Below are 13,225 nucleotides of genomic sequence, written 5' to 3'. Positions count from 1 at the left end.
ACGACTAGGTTATGTGTTAGTACGACGACTAGGTTATGTGCCGGTACGACTAGGTTATGTGCCGGTACGACTAGGTTATGTGCCGGTACGACGACTAGGTTATGTGCCGGTACGACGACTAGGTTATGTGCCGGTACGACGACTAGGTTATGTGCCGGTACGACGACTAGGTTATGTGCCGGTACGACGACTAGGTTATGTGTCGGTACGACGACTAGGTTATGTGTCGGTACGACGACTAGGTTATGTGTCGGTACGACGACTAGGTTATGTGTCGGTACGACGACTAGGTTATGTGTCGGTACGACGAATAGCAGGCTGTGTGGTGGTGCCATCCTCCTTGAGTGAATAGATCACGCAGCACGCTACCTTACTCTGCAGAGGACAACACAAGAAGACCTTGGAGGAGGCAGATACGAGGTCAAACGATTTTAGGAATGTAAAAGATAAATTACACACAATATATTCACAAGGTAAAACAAAAAAATATGGCCCTTCACGCTCCTGGTCATCTTATTCCTACAGCCAATCAGGCTGCTTTGTGTTGCAGAATTTTGCAACTTTGGATTCATTTATTTTTCATTTTACTTCTCAAATTCTCAGGCTTGAGAATGTAATCAAGCTCATTCTGTATTCGGCTTCTCTTCACATATATCACAGCAGCCCTGCTATGCAAACAGCTAGGCTACACCTGAAGAGGTCCTTTGAACTAACACAATATGACAGTTGATGTTGATTGTGTGTGTTTTTGTTTGTTTGTTGGTTAGAGAGGCGGGCCATCTTGTCCTTACAGAGTCCATCTACGTCAACAAAGCTCTACAGAATATCCCAGAGTGCATTGCAAGTGCAACCAATGCTATGATGATGATGATGTTGGCTGTTCTGTTCAGACTATGGCCCTTTGGCACGATGTAGTGCCAGCGTAGAGTGTTTACCACCTCCCACCAGCTGGTGTGCAGGTAACTGTCTTTCTACCGGGGAGCAGAACGCAAGGTGGCAGAAGGGGATCGGAACGGATTTTCATGGGCCACAAGGGGGGGGGGGAGGGGGGGGGAGGGGGGAGCTGCTAAGTCGTGCTACTGCTAGGTTCAGTAGCCATGCTAATAGCTACCAGATCAGCAGGCTGGTTGTGACTACTGGCTAGCTCTGAGCTAATGGGCCCACTGCCCTCCACTCTCCTGATGCAAACTGCCTGCCAGGCTAGCCTGCTATTGCCGCTGACTCATACAGCATAACACTAGGCTATCGCTCCCTAATTGCTACCCAGTAATGAAGGTTCTACACCTGGATCTCATTTGTGTTAATGATCTTAATTCCTTGATGTGGATTTGTTTTTTCTCCTTTTTTTTCTTTTTTTTTTTAATCTGCTAGAGCTGAGTGTTACCTGTAGTTTCTGTGAGGGAGGGGGGGCTAAGGGTATTTTCTCTGAGGGAGGGGGGGCTAAGGGTAGTTTCTCTGAGGGAGGGGGGGGCTAAGGGTAGTTTCTCTGAGGGAAGGGGGGCTAAGGGTAGTTTCTCTGAGGGAGGGGGGGGCTAAGGGTAGTTTCTCTGAGGGAAGGGGGGTTAAGGGTAGTTTCTCTGAGGGAGGGAGGGGGGGCTACGGGTAGTTTCTCTGAGGGAGGGAGGGGGCTAAGGGTAGTTTCTCTGAGGGAGGGAGGGGGGCTAAGGGTAGTTTCTCTGAGGGAGGGAGGGGGGCTAAGGGTAGTTTCTCTGAGGGAGGGAGGGGGGGGCTAAGCGTAGTTTCTCTGAGGGAGGGAGGGGGGGCTAAGGGTAGTTTCTCTGAGGGAGGGAGGGGGGGCTAAGGGTAGTTTCTCGGAGGGAGGGGGGGCTAAGGGTAGTGTCTCTGAGGGAGGGGGGGAGGGAGGGGGGCTAAGGGTAGTGTCTCTGAGGGAGGGGGGGAGGGAGGGGGGCTAAGGGTAGTTTCTCTGAGGGAGGGAGGGGGGGCTAAGGGTAGTTTCTCTGAGGGAGGGGGGCTAAGGGTAGTTTCTCTGAGGGGGGGGCTAAGGGTAGTTTCACTGAGGGAGGGGGGACTAAGGGTAGTTTCTCTGAGGGAAAAGGGGGGGCTAAGGGTAGTTTCTCAAAGGGAGGGAGGGAGGGAGGGAGGGGGGCTAAGGGTAGTTTCACTGAGGGAGGGGCGGCTAAGGGTAGTTTCACGGAGGGAGGGAGGGGGGGGGCTAAGGGTAGTTTCACGGAGGGAGGGAGGGGGGGGCTAAGGGTAGTTTCTCTGAGGGAGGGAGGGGGGGGCTAAGGGTAGTTTCACTGAGGGAGGGAGGGGGGGGCTAAGGGTAGTTTCACTGAGGGAGGGGGGCTAAGGGTAGTTTCACTGAGGGATTGAGAGAGGGGGGGGGCTAAGGGTCATTTCTGTCTCGCTCGGTTTCTCTCTCTGCTGTGATCAAAGCTCCAATGTCTGTTTTTTTCCCCCTCTCTCTTTCTCCATTTTCCTTTACCTCTCCCTCTCTCTCATCTATCCCAGTAGATGACCTCTCCCTCTCTCTCATCTATCCCAGTAGATGACCTCTCCCTCTCTCTCATCTATCCCAGTAGATGACCTCTCCCTCTCTCATCTATCCCAGTAGATGACCTCTCCCTCTCTCTCATCTATCCCAGTAGATGACCTCTCCCTCTCTCATCTATCCCAGTAGATGACCTCTCCCTCTCTCATCTATCCCAGTAGATGATCTCTCCCTCTCTCTCATCTATCCCAGTAGATGACCTCTCCCTCTCTCTCATCTATCCCAGTAGATGACCTCTCTCTCATCTATCCCAGTAGATGACCTCTCTCTCATCTATCCCAGTAGATGACCTCTCTCTCATCTATGCCAGTAGATGACCTCTCTCTCATCTATGCCAGTAGATGACCTCTCTCTCATCTATCCCAGTAGATGACCTCTCTCTCATCTATCACAGTGCAGAATGACTGCATCATTAAATCAGTTATCTGCAGCAGTAGAGATCAGAGGAATTTCATATTGATGATGGCGATTAAAAACAATGTTCTCTGTAGTAGGATGCATAATGGAATGATACGTAGGCCTGTGTCTGGACTCTCTCACTCAATTCAATACATGCTTTATTGGCATGAATGGGTGGTTGCCACTGTTTCCATAGCTATGTAGATCAAGTATTACAGAAATTAACTTTTTTGGCCCACCAGCCGCTGTGGCAGGTAGTTCTTTTTTTTTTTTTTTACCAGCAATATATATATATATATATATATATTTTGTGCCATAGTTACATAAAAATTGTATAAACTGCCTTAATTTTGCTGGACCCCAGCAAGGGTAGCTGCTGCCTTGTTTTGTGATCGGAGCCTTTTAACCAAAATATCAGATGAGACAAAATGTTCAGCTGTCCCGTTAAGGGCTGGAGGTTACCGTGGTAAGGGGGCCACTCAAGTCCTGTTGTGTGTGTGTGTGTGTGTGTGTGAGAGAGATTTGGGATCTGACTAGAGCGTCTCTTTGCTATAAGTTGAAGCAGCAGACTCAAACTAACGTTGAAAAACAACTGAGCTTGTGAACAAAACAATGTAAATAGGCAGAAAACACGAGGACAAAGTCTCACTTTGTAGACTTTAGCAGCAGACTACTGTAGCATTTCTCTGCTGCAACTCTGCTGCAACTCACCCCATGTACTCATACTTGAATTTTGACTTTTTATTTGTGAATGTAACGCTCGCACTGTAGAGCCCTGCAAATTGACCACCTGCCAACGTGTGAAATAGACATTCTTACCCGCTAATACCTCAATCTACCTACATTTCGCTATTGGCGAGTGTTAATTATATGCCTTGTCTGTACACCACACAGACAATTATCTGTAAGGTAATTGTTGAAGAAAACCTGGTTCAGTCTGGTTTCCAACAGACACTGGGAGACAAATTCCCCTTTCAGCAGAACAATAACCTAAAACACAAGGCTAAATATACACTGATGTTGCTTACCAAGACGACATTGAATGTTTCCGAGTGGCCTAGTTACAGTTTAGACTCAAATAGACTTGAAAATCTATAGCAAGACTTTAAAATGGGTGTCTTGACAGAGCTTATACGACACTCAGACCTTGAAGAATGTTTTGAAGAATGTGCAAATATTGTACAATCCAGGTGTACAAGGCTCTTAACCTCTATGGGACCGGCGGGACGAATTCGTCCCACCTACGTAACATCCACTGCCAGCCTGTGGCGCGATTTTCAAAATCTTCAAAATCCTATTACTTCAATTTCTCAAACATATGACTATTTTACAGCCATTTAAAGATAAGACTCTCGTTAATCTAACCACACTGTCCGATTTCAAAAAGGCTTTACAACGAAAGCAAAACATTAGATTATGTCAGCAGAGTACCAAGCCAGAAATAATCAGACACCCATTTTTCGAGCCAGCATATAATGTCACCAAAACCCAGAAGACAGCTAAATGCAGCACTCACCTTTGATGATCTTCATCAGATGACAACCCTAGGACATTATGTTATACAATACATGCATGTTTTGTTCAATCAAGTTCATATTTATATCAAAAACCAGCTTTTTACATTAGCATGTGACGTTCAGAACTAGCATACCCCCCGCAAACTTACGGGGAATTCGCTAACATTTTACTAAATTACTCACGATAAACGTTCACAAAAAGCATAACAATTATTTTAAGAATTATAGATACAGACCTCCTCTATGCACTCGATATGTCCGATTTTAAAATAGCTTTTTGGTGAAAGCACATTTTGCAATATTCTAAGTACATAGCCCAGGCATCACGGGCTCGCTATTTAGACACCCGGCAAGTTTAGCACTCACCATAATCATATTTACTATTATAAAAATGTCATTACCTTTTGTTGTCTTCGTCAGAATGCACACCCAGGACGTCTACTTCAATAACAAATGTTGGTTTGGTCCAAAATAATCCATCGTTATATCCGAATAGCGGCGTTTTGTTCGTGCGTTCCAGACACTATCCGAAATAGTAAAGAAGTGTCGCGCGCTTGGCGCAATTCCTGACAATAAAATTCAAAGTATTCCATTGCCGTACGTCGAAGCATGTCAACCGCTGTTTAAAATCAATTTTTACGTCATTTTTCTCGTAGAAAAGCGATAAAATTCCGACAGGGAATCTCCTTTTCGGCAAACAGAGGAAAAAATCCCAAAGGCGGGGGCGGTCGGGGTCACGCGCATAAGCTAGTGTCTCTTGATGGGCCACTTGAGAAAGGCGATAATGTGTTTCAGCCTGGGGCTGGAATGACGACATTCTCTTTTTTCCCGGGCTATGAGAGCCTATGGACGACGTGGGAAGTGTCACGTTAGAGCAGAGATCCTTAGTAAATGATAGAGATGGCAAAGAAGTTCCAGAAATGGTCAGACAGGCCACTTCCTGTAAAGGAATCTCTCAGGTTTTGACCTGCCATTTGAGTTCTGTTATACTCACAGACACCATTCAAACAGTTTTAGAAAATTTAGGGTGTTTTCTATCCATATGTAATAAGTATATGCATATTCTAGTTACTGAGTAGGAGTGGTAACCAGATTAAATCGGGTATGTTTTTTATCCAGCCGTGTCAATGCTGCCCCCTAGCCCTAACAGGTTAAAACCTCTTTGGGCTAGGGGGCAGTATTTTGACGTCCGGATGAAAAGCGTGCCCAGAGTAAACTGCCTGCTACTCAGGCCCAGAAGCTAATATATGCATATTATTAGTAGATTTGGATAGAAAACACTCTGAAGTTTCTAAAACTGTTTGAATGATGTCTGTGAGTATAACAGAACTCATATGGCAGGCGAAAACCTGAGAAAAATCCAACCAGGAAGTGGGAAATCTGAGGTTTGTAGTTTTTCAAGTGATTGCCTATCCAATATACAGTGTAAATGGGGTCATATTACACTTCCTAAGGCTTCCACTAGATGTCAACAGTCTTTAGAATGTTGTTTCAGGCTTCTACTGTGAATGGGGAGAGAATAAGAGCTATTGGAATCAGGTGTCTGGAAAAAGGCCATGCGCACGGCCGTGAGAGCGAGCTGAGTTCCTTTTCATTTCTGAAGACAAAGGAATTGTCCGGTTGGAATATTATTGAAGATTTATGATAGAAAAAAATCCTAAAGATTGATTCTATACATCGTTTGACATGTTTCTACGAACTGTAATTGAACTTTTTTGACTTCGTCTCAACTTAGTGCTCGCGCATTTTGCATTTTGGACTGAACGCGTGAACAAAAGGGAGGTATTTGGACATAAATATGGACTTTATCGAACAAAACGAACATTTATTGTGGAACTGGGATTCCTGGGAGTGCATTCCGATGAAGATCATCAAAGGTAAGTGAATATTTATAATGCTATTTCTGACTTCTGTTGACTCCACAACATGGCGGGTATCTGTATGGCTTGTTTTGGTGCCTGAGCGCTGTACTCAGATTATCGCATGGTGTGCTTTTGCCGTAAAGCTTTTATGAAATCTGACACAGCGGTTGCATTAAGGAGAAGTGTATCGTTAATGCTTTGTAAAACACTTTTATCTTGTATCAACGTTTATGATGAGTATTTCTGTAAATTGATGTGGCTCTCTGCAAAATCACTGGATTTTGGAGGCAAAACATTACTGAACATAACGCGCCAATGTAAACTGAGATTTTTGGATATAAATATGAACTTTATCGAACAAAACATGCATGTATTGGTTAACATGAAGTCCTGTGACTGCCATCTGATGAAGATCATCAAAGGTTAGCGATTAATTTTATCTCTATTTCTGCTTTTTGTGACTCCTCTCTTTGGCTGGAAAATGGCTATGTTTTTTTGTGACTAGGTCGCTGTCCTAACATAATCACAAGGTATGCTTTCGCCGTAAAGCCTTTTTGAAATCGGACAGTGTGGTTGGAGTAACAAGAAATGTATCTTTAAAATGGTGTATAATACTTGTATGTTTGAGAAATTTTTATTATGAGATTTCTGTTGTTTTGAATTTGGCGCCCTGCACTTTCACTGGCTGTTGTCAGATCAATCCCGCTAAAGGGATTTGATCTCTAAGAAGTTAAAGACACTTTGACTGAATTTGAATAATCTGAATGATGAGGACAATGGTGATGGGAGTTAGAGGTTCCGAAATGGACACTGGAATGCCCTGGGCCCAAAATGCATAAATAAATAAAAAATGTAACCCGTCCCGAACGGACCTAAGGACAACCAGACCCGTCCCTCGTATGGATCTGAGTGAGGGAAGCAGCAGAAAAGCCAGTTGTTTTGCTACTTTGCCAAATCAATGTTAGCTCTGGTTAACAATGTAAACATGTTTCTCATGCCAATAAAGCCCTTAAATTGAATTGAGAGAGAGGCACAGAGTATAGACTACTAGAGAGAGGGGCTCTGTGTGTGAAATAAAATGCGTGAGGCTCGGAGCACCTTGGCAGGCGAGACAGACCACAAACACAGTCTAGCCCGAGTGAGTTAACAAACTTCATGCTAGTTATTTATCATCCCATCTGATGATATAGTTGGCCTACCTGTCTGGACTACATCAAACTGACAGAAGCTAGCTAATTGAGGCTAGTTATAACATTACTGCACTTCTTACCATTCTACAGTTAACGCCTACAAATAACTCCATTCAGATTATATGTAGCAACCTACTTGTTGGCTTTTGGATGTTGTAGCCTTTCCTTCTCGTTTCACTTTTAGTTTTATTTTAATTCCATCGTCCATTGATTTATATATCTCCTAACTTGCTTGCTACACAAGCAGAGCAGCAATGCAATTGTCTCTCTCTCTCTCTCCCCGCGGGAAGCGTAGCAATCAGAGTGCAATTTTTATTTTTGTGACTTTTTTTTTCTCCAAATCATGAATATGTAGTCGCAGCATGGTGCCGATGTGTTGTGATTTCTAAGACACTCTAAGGTGTGTAGACCAATCACAACCTGCTGTGATTGGGAGTTCCATAGGGTGGCGCACAATTGGCCCAGCGTCGTCCGGGTTAGGGTTTGGCCGGGGTAGGCCGTCATTGTAAATAATAATTTGTTCTTAACTGATTCGCCTAGTTAAATAAAAAAATATACAAACATTTGCATGACATTTACTGGCTTGCAAAATGTCATGACCGCCTCAGCCCTATTGCAGAGTACCTCTGGCGTTCTCTCTCTGTTATGTAATCCTTGCTGTTGGTACTGAACTAATCTGTCCCTAATTCCCCTAACTTTCTCTCCCTGCAGGTTGAACCTCAGCGGACTGTAGAGCTGGTATCCAGGGGAAAGATGAGCGATGGAATGGTATTGTGTGAGACGAGAGCCCTGGCTTCCTCTCCAGTCCACAGGTTGGCTACGTCTGTACTCCTCTTCCTCTTCCTCGCCCTGCTCCCCCAAGGACACGCATCAGGTAAGAGACAACTCCCGCCGGACCATACCCACACCACACCCTTAATGGCTCAAATAGCCGACTAATCACCCTGGTACCAACCCTTAGTAAACTTCTGGAAAAAATTGTTTGACCACATACAATGCTATTTCACAGTAAACTAATTGACAACAGACTTTCAGCACACATATTGGGAAGAACACTCAACAAGCAAAGCGCTTACACAAATGACTGATTGTCTGAGAGATTGATTGTGGGGGCTGTCTTGTTATACTTCAGTGCATTATCGATCATAGTCTGCTGCTGGGAAAAAAAACGTATGTGTTATGGCTTTACACCCCCTACTATAATGTGGATAAAGAGTTACTTGTCTAACAGAACACAGAGGGTGTTCTTTAATGGAAACCTCTCAAACATAATCCAGGTTGAAGCAGGAATTCCCCAGGGTAGCTGTTTAGGCCCCTTGCTTTTTTTCAATCTTTACTTTTTTATTTTTTTATTTAACTGACTTGCCTAGTTAGATAAAGGTTAAGAACAAATTCTTATTTACAATGACGGCCTACCAAAAGGCCTCCTGCGGGGACAGGGCTGGGATTAAAAATACAAATAAATTAAATAAAAATATAGGACAAAACTCACACCACGACAAGAGAGACAACACTACATAAAGAGAGACCTAAGACGACAACATAACAGCAACACATGATAACACAGCATGGTAGCAACACAACATGACAACAACATGGCAGCAGCACAAAACATGGTACAAACATTATTGGGCATAGACCACAGCACAAAGGGCAAGAAGGTATAGACAACAATACATCACGCAAAGCAGCCACAACTGTCAGTAAGAATGTCCGTGATTTGAGTCTTTGAATTAAGAAATTGAGATAAAACTTTCCAGTTTGAGTGTTTGTTGGAGCTTGCTTTAGTCGCTAGCTGCAGCGAACTGACAAGACGAACGACCCAGGGATGTGTGTGCTTTGGAACATTTAACAGAATGTGACTGGCAGAACGGGTGTCGTATGTGGAGGATGAGGGCTGCAGTTGGTATCTCAGATAAGGGGGAGTGAGGCCTAAGAGGGTTTTATAAATAAGTGGGTCTTGCGACGGGTATACAGAGATGACCAGTTTACAGAGGAGTATAGAGTGCAGTGATGTATAAGGAGCATTGGTGGCAAATCTGATGGCCGAATGGTAAAGAACCATTACCAACGACATGCCACTGGCTTTGAGTCAGGTCAGTGTGTCTATGTATGCGGATGACTTAACACTATAACACGTCAGCTACTACAGTGACTGAAATGACTGCAACACTCAACAAAGAGCTGCAGTTAGTTAGAAATCATTCACTGAACCCTAAACCTCAGCTACATCTCGTAATGAATAATGTGGAAATTGAGCAAGTTGACATGACTAAACTCCTTGGAGTAACCCTGGATTGTAAACTGTCATGGTCAAAACATATTGCTGCAGTAGTAGCTAAGATGGGGAGAAGTCTGTCCATAATAAAGCGTTGCTCTGCCTTTTTAACAGCACTATCAACAAGGCAGGTCCTACATGCCCTAGTTTTGTCACACCTGGACTACTGTTCAGTTGTGTGGTCAGGTGCCACAAAGAGGGACTTGGGAAAATTGCAGTTGACTCAGAACAGGGCAGCACGTCTGGCCCTTAAATGTACATGGAGAACTAACATTAATGATATGCATGTCCATCTCTCATGGCTCAAAGTGGAAGAGAGATTGGCTTGTTTTTGTAAGAAGTGTTGACAAGCTGAAGGTACCGAGCTGTCTGTTTTTAAAATACTAGCACGCAGCTCGGACACCCAAGGATACCCCACAAGACATGCCACAAGAGGTCTCTTCACAGTCCCCAAGTCCAGAACAGACTATGGGAGGCGCACAGTACTACATAGAGCCATGACTACATGGAACTGTATTACACATCAGGTAACTGATGCAAGCAGTAGAATCAGATTTAAAAAGCAGGTAAAAATACACCTTATGGAACAGCAGGGACTGTGAAGTAACACACACACAGGCACATGCATACACACACATGATAACATAAGTGCTATACAAACACGTACACATGGATTTTGCATTGTAGATATGTGGTATTGAAGTAGGGGCCTGAGGGCACACACTTAGTATGTTGTGAATTCTGTAATGAATGTAATTGTAATGTTACTCACTGAGTAGGTGAGTGACAGGTGACTGTGTAATACATTTAATGGCTGACAAATATTTGATAAAGAACCAAAAACTACAACATTTAGTTGAATTAGTCTAAATACAGTATTCAGACTCCTTGACTTTTTCCACATTTTGTTACGTTACAGCCTTATTCTAAAATGGATTCAAGTATTTATTTTTCTCAGCAATCTACACACAATATCCCATAATGACAAAGCAACAACAGGTTTTTATAAATAACTTATTTACATAAGTATTCAGCCCCTTTGCATTGAGACTTGAAATTGAGCTCAGGTGCATCCTGTTTCCATTGATCATCCTTGTGTAAGAAAGTTTGTGTGTGGGAGTCAGGTGCAGCACAGCAGATATGAGTAAATAACCGTATTTTACTCAACATATAATAAATGCAATACAAAAACAGAGCCCACAATAACGGACCTTCCTACATAGAAACAATCACTCACAAACAAACATGGGGGGACAGAGGGTTAAATATTGAACATGTAATTGGGGGATAGAAACCAGGTGTGTAAGACAAAACAAATGGAAAATGAAAAGTGGATCGGCGATGGCTAGAAGGCCGGTGACGTCGACCGCCGAATGCCGCCCAAACAAGGAGAGGGACCAACTTCGGCGGAAGTCGTGACACATTGAGATGTTTCTACAACTGGATTGGAGTCCACCTGTGGTAAATCCAATTGATCGGACATGATTTGGAAAGGCACACACCTGTCTATATAAGGTCCCACAGCTGACAGTGCATGACAGAGAAAAAAACCAAGCCCAGAGGTCGAAGGAATTATCCATAGACAAAACATCTGCCCCGCTGATCCTCAACACGGGGGCTCCTCAGGGGTGCATGCTCAGTCCCCTCCTGTACTCCCTGTTCACCCATGACTGCATGGCCAGGCATGACTCCAACATCATCATTAAGTTTGCCGACTACACCACAGTGGCAGGCCTGATCACCGACAACGATGAGACAGCCTATAGGGAGGAGGTCAGAGACCTGGCAGTGTGGTGCCAGGATAGCAACCTGTCCCTCAACGTGATCAAGACAAAGGAGATGATTATGGACTACAGGAAAAGGAGGACCGAGCATGCCCCCATTCTCATCGACGGGGCTGTAGTGGAGCAGGTTGAGAGCTTCAAGTTCCTTGGTGTCCACATCACCAACAAACTATCATGGTCCAAACACACCAAGACAGTTGTGAAGAGGCCACGAGAAAGCCTATTCCCCCTCAGGATATTGAAAAGCTTTGGCATGGGTCCTCAGATCCTCAAAAAGTTCTACAGCTGCACCATCGAGAGCATCCTGATTGGCTGCATCACTGCTCGGCCTCTGACCGCAAGGCACTACAGAGGGTAGTGTGTACTGCACAGTACATCACTGAGGCATTGTTGTCAGAATAGATGGATGCAGTTCAATGCATGATCAATATAATTCACCACTACATTTCTTTTGTAGTCCAAAACATATTGCTTTCAGGTTGTAAATCACAGCTGATCTGGTACATTGTTTGCTGCCTCCATTCTGGATGTACTGTTTCAGTTTCAATGACTCAATATTTTGGACAAAAACGAACGAATGTAACTAAGGCAAAAAAAGTGCAAAAAGAACAAAAAGAAAAGAAAAAAAATTGTATGAAATGTATGCATTCACTACTGTAAGTCGCTCTGGATAAGAGCGTCTGCTAAATGACTAAAATGTAAATGTAAGGCTGGGCATGTCAATACAATCAAACTAGCAAGGGCAATGATCACACGTCCGTCATAATAACGTGGCTAATATGCTATGTATCTATTTATGTAGTAAGTTAAAAATGCAGAGCCTAATGTTGGCTAGCTAGCTCCTAGGAGGACGTCATGTCATTGGAGGAGTGGTTGAGTGACTGCCTCCCCCCCCCCCCGTATCGTTTTTCGTTGGCTACGCAGCTAGAGATGCACATGTCATTTCATTTGGTTAGCTAGCAAGAAATGTGAAATCCTTTGCTACCAAGCTATGCTAAGCGACTGTTATCTAGTTAGCTTATCTCTTGAGTCAGCTAGCCAGAGTGAACTTGCGATCTACTCCGATTTCAGAGGAATTTACGAATGTGCAACACCCGCTGAATATGACTGGTGTCAGTAAACGTAGTCAAAAAAAGTAAGAATAAGTCACGAACGCTGTGTATATAACATGAAAACAGCCTAAACAGCTCTGCTAGGATGATTAAAATGGTCAGTGAGGTGTTCTCTCATTTTGTGTCTGGAAGTAGCTAGCTAGCATGCTAGACAACTTTAGCCAGTTAGCTCGGGTACTTGGTTGGGACAACGCATGCATTGGCAGGCAAGCTGCAGATGGACAACTAGCTGAAACAGTTTGAGAGTGTTTATCTAATGTTCCTGCAGTATTTTCAGGTATCTTACAATAAATTGCCTTTTCTTCAGTGGCATGTTGAAAGTCATACAGTAGTTAACTGTCACAACGTATTTATACTTACCCTTATTTATACCTACCGTAAAATGCAGTTCCAGATACAGCCCTTCCATGGTTTCTGAAAAGTAGTTACTTCCTGAGATCTGTATTCACATATTTGTAAAAAGTAGATGCTTTCTCAGATCTGTATTCAAATAGATTCGAAAAGGTGTGATCTGTATTCAAATAAGTGTAGTCACCTCCAAAGTAACTATTGGTCGTCGTCGTCGCCCCCC

General features: G+C 43.8%; 1 protein-coding gene across 1 annotated transcript in view; it reads left to right on the top strand.

Annotated features, from left to right (window-relative positions):
- Positions 1-13,225, top strand: part of LOC106571091 (sushi domain-containing protein 6) — a 56,295-nt gene that overhangs the window by 6,318 nt on the left and 36,752 nt on the right. Inside the window, exon 2 of the mRNA XM_082961629.1 lies at positions 8,192-8,354. Coding sequence (XP_082817755.1) covers positions 8,234-8,354 — 121 coding nt within the window. The 5' untranslated portion in view covers positions 8,192-8,233. The remainder of the gene's footprint in view (positions 1-8,191; positions 8,355-13,225) is intronic.

Source organism: Salmo salar, chromosome 15 (genome assembly GCF_965601325.2).
Source record: "Salmo salar chromosome 15, fSalSal1, whole genome shotgun sequence".
Classification (NCBI taxonomy): Eukaryota; Metazoa; Chordata; class Actinopteri; order Salmoniformes; family Salmonidae; genus Salmo; species Salmo salar.
The sequence above is the reverse complement of the archived record's forward strand: the minus strand, read 5'-3'. Positions and strand labels throughout refer to the sequence as shown.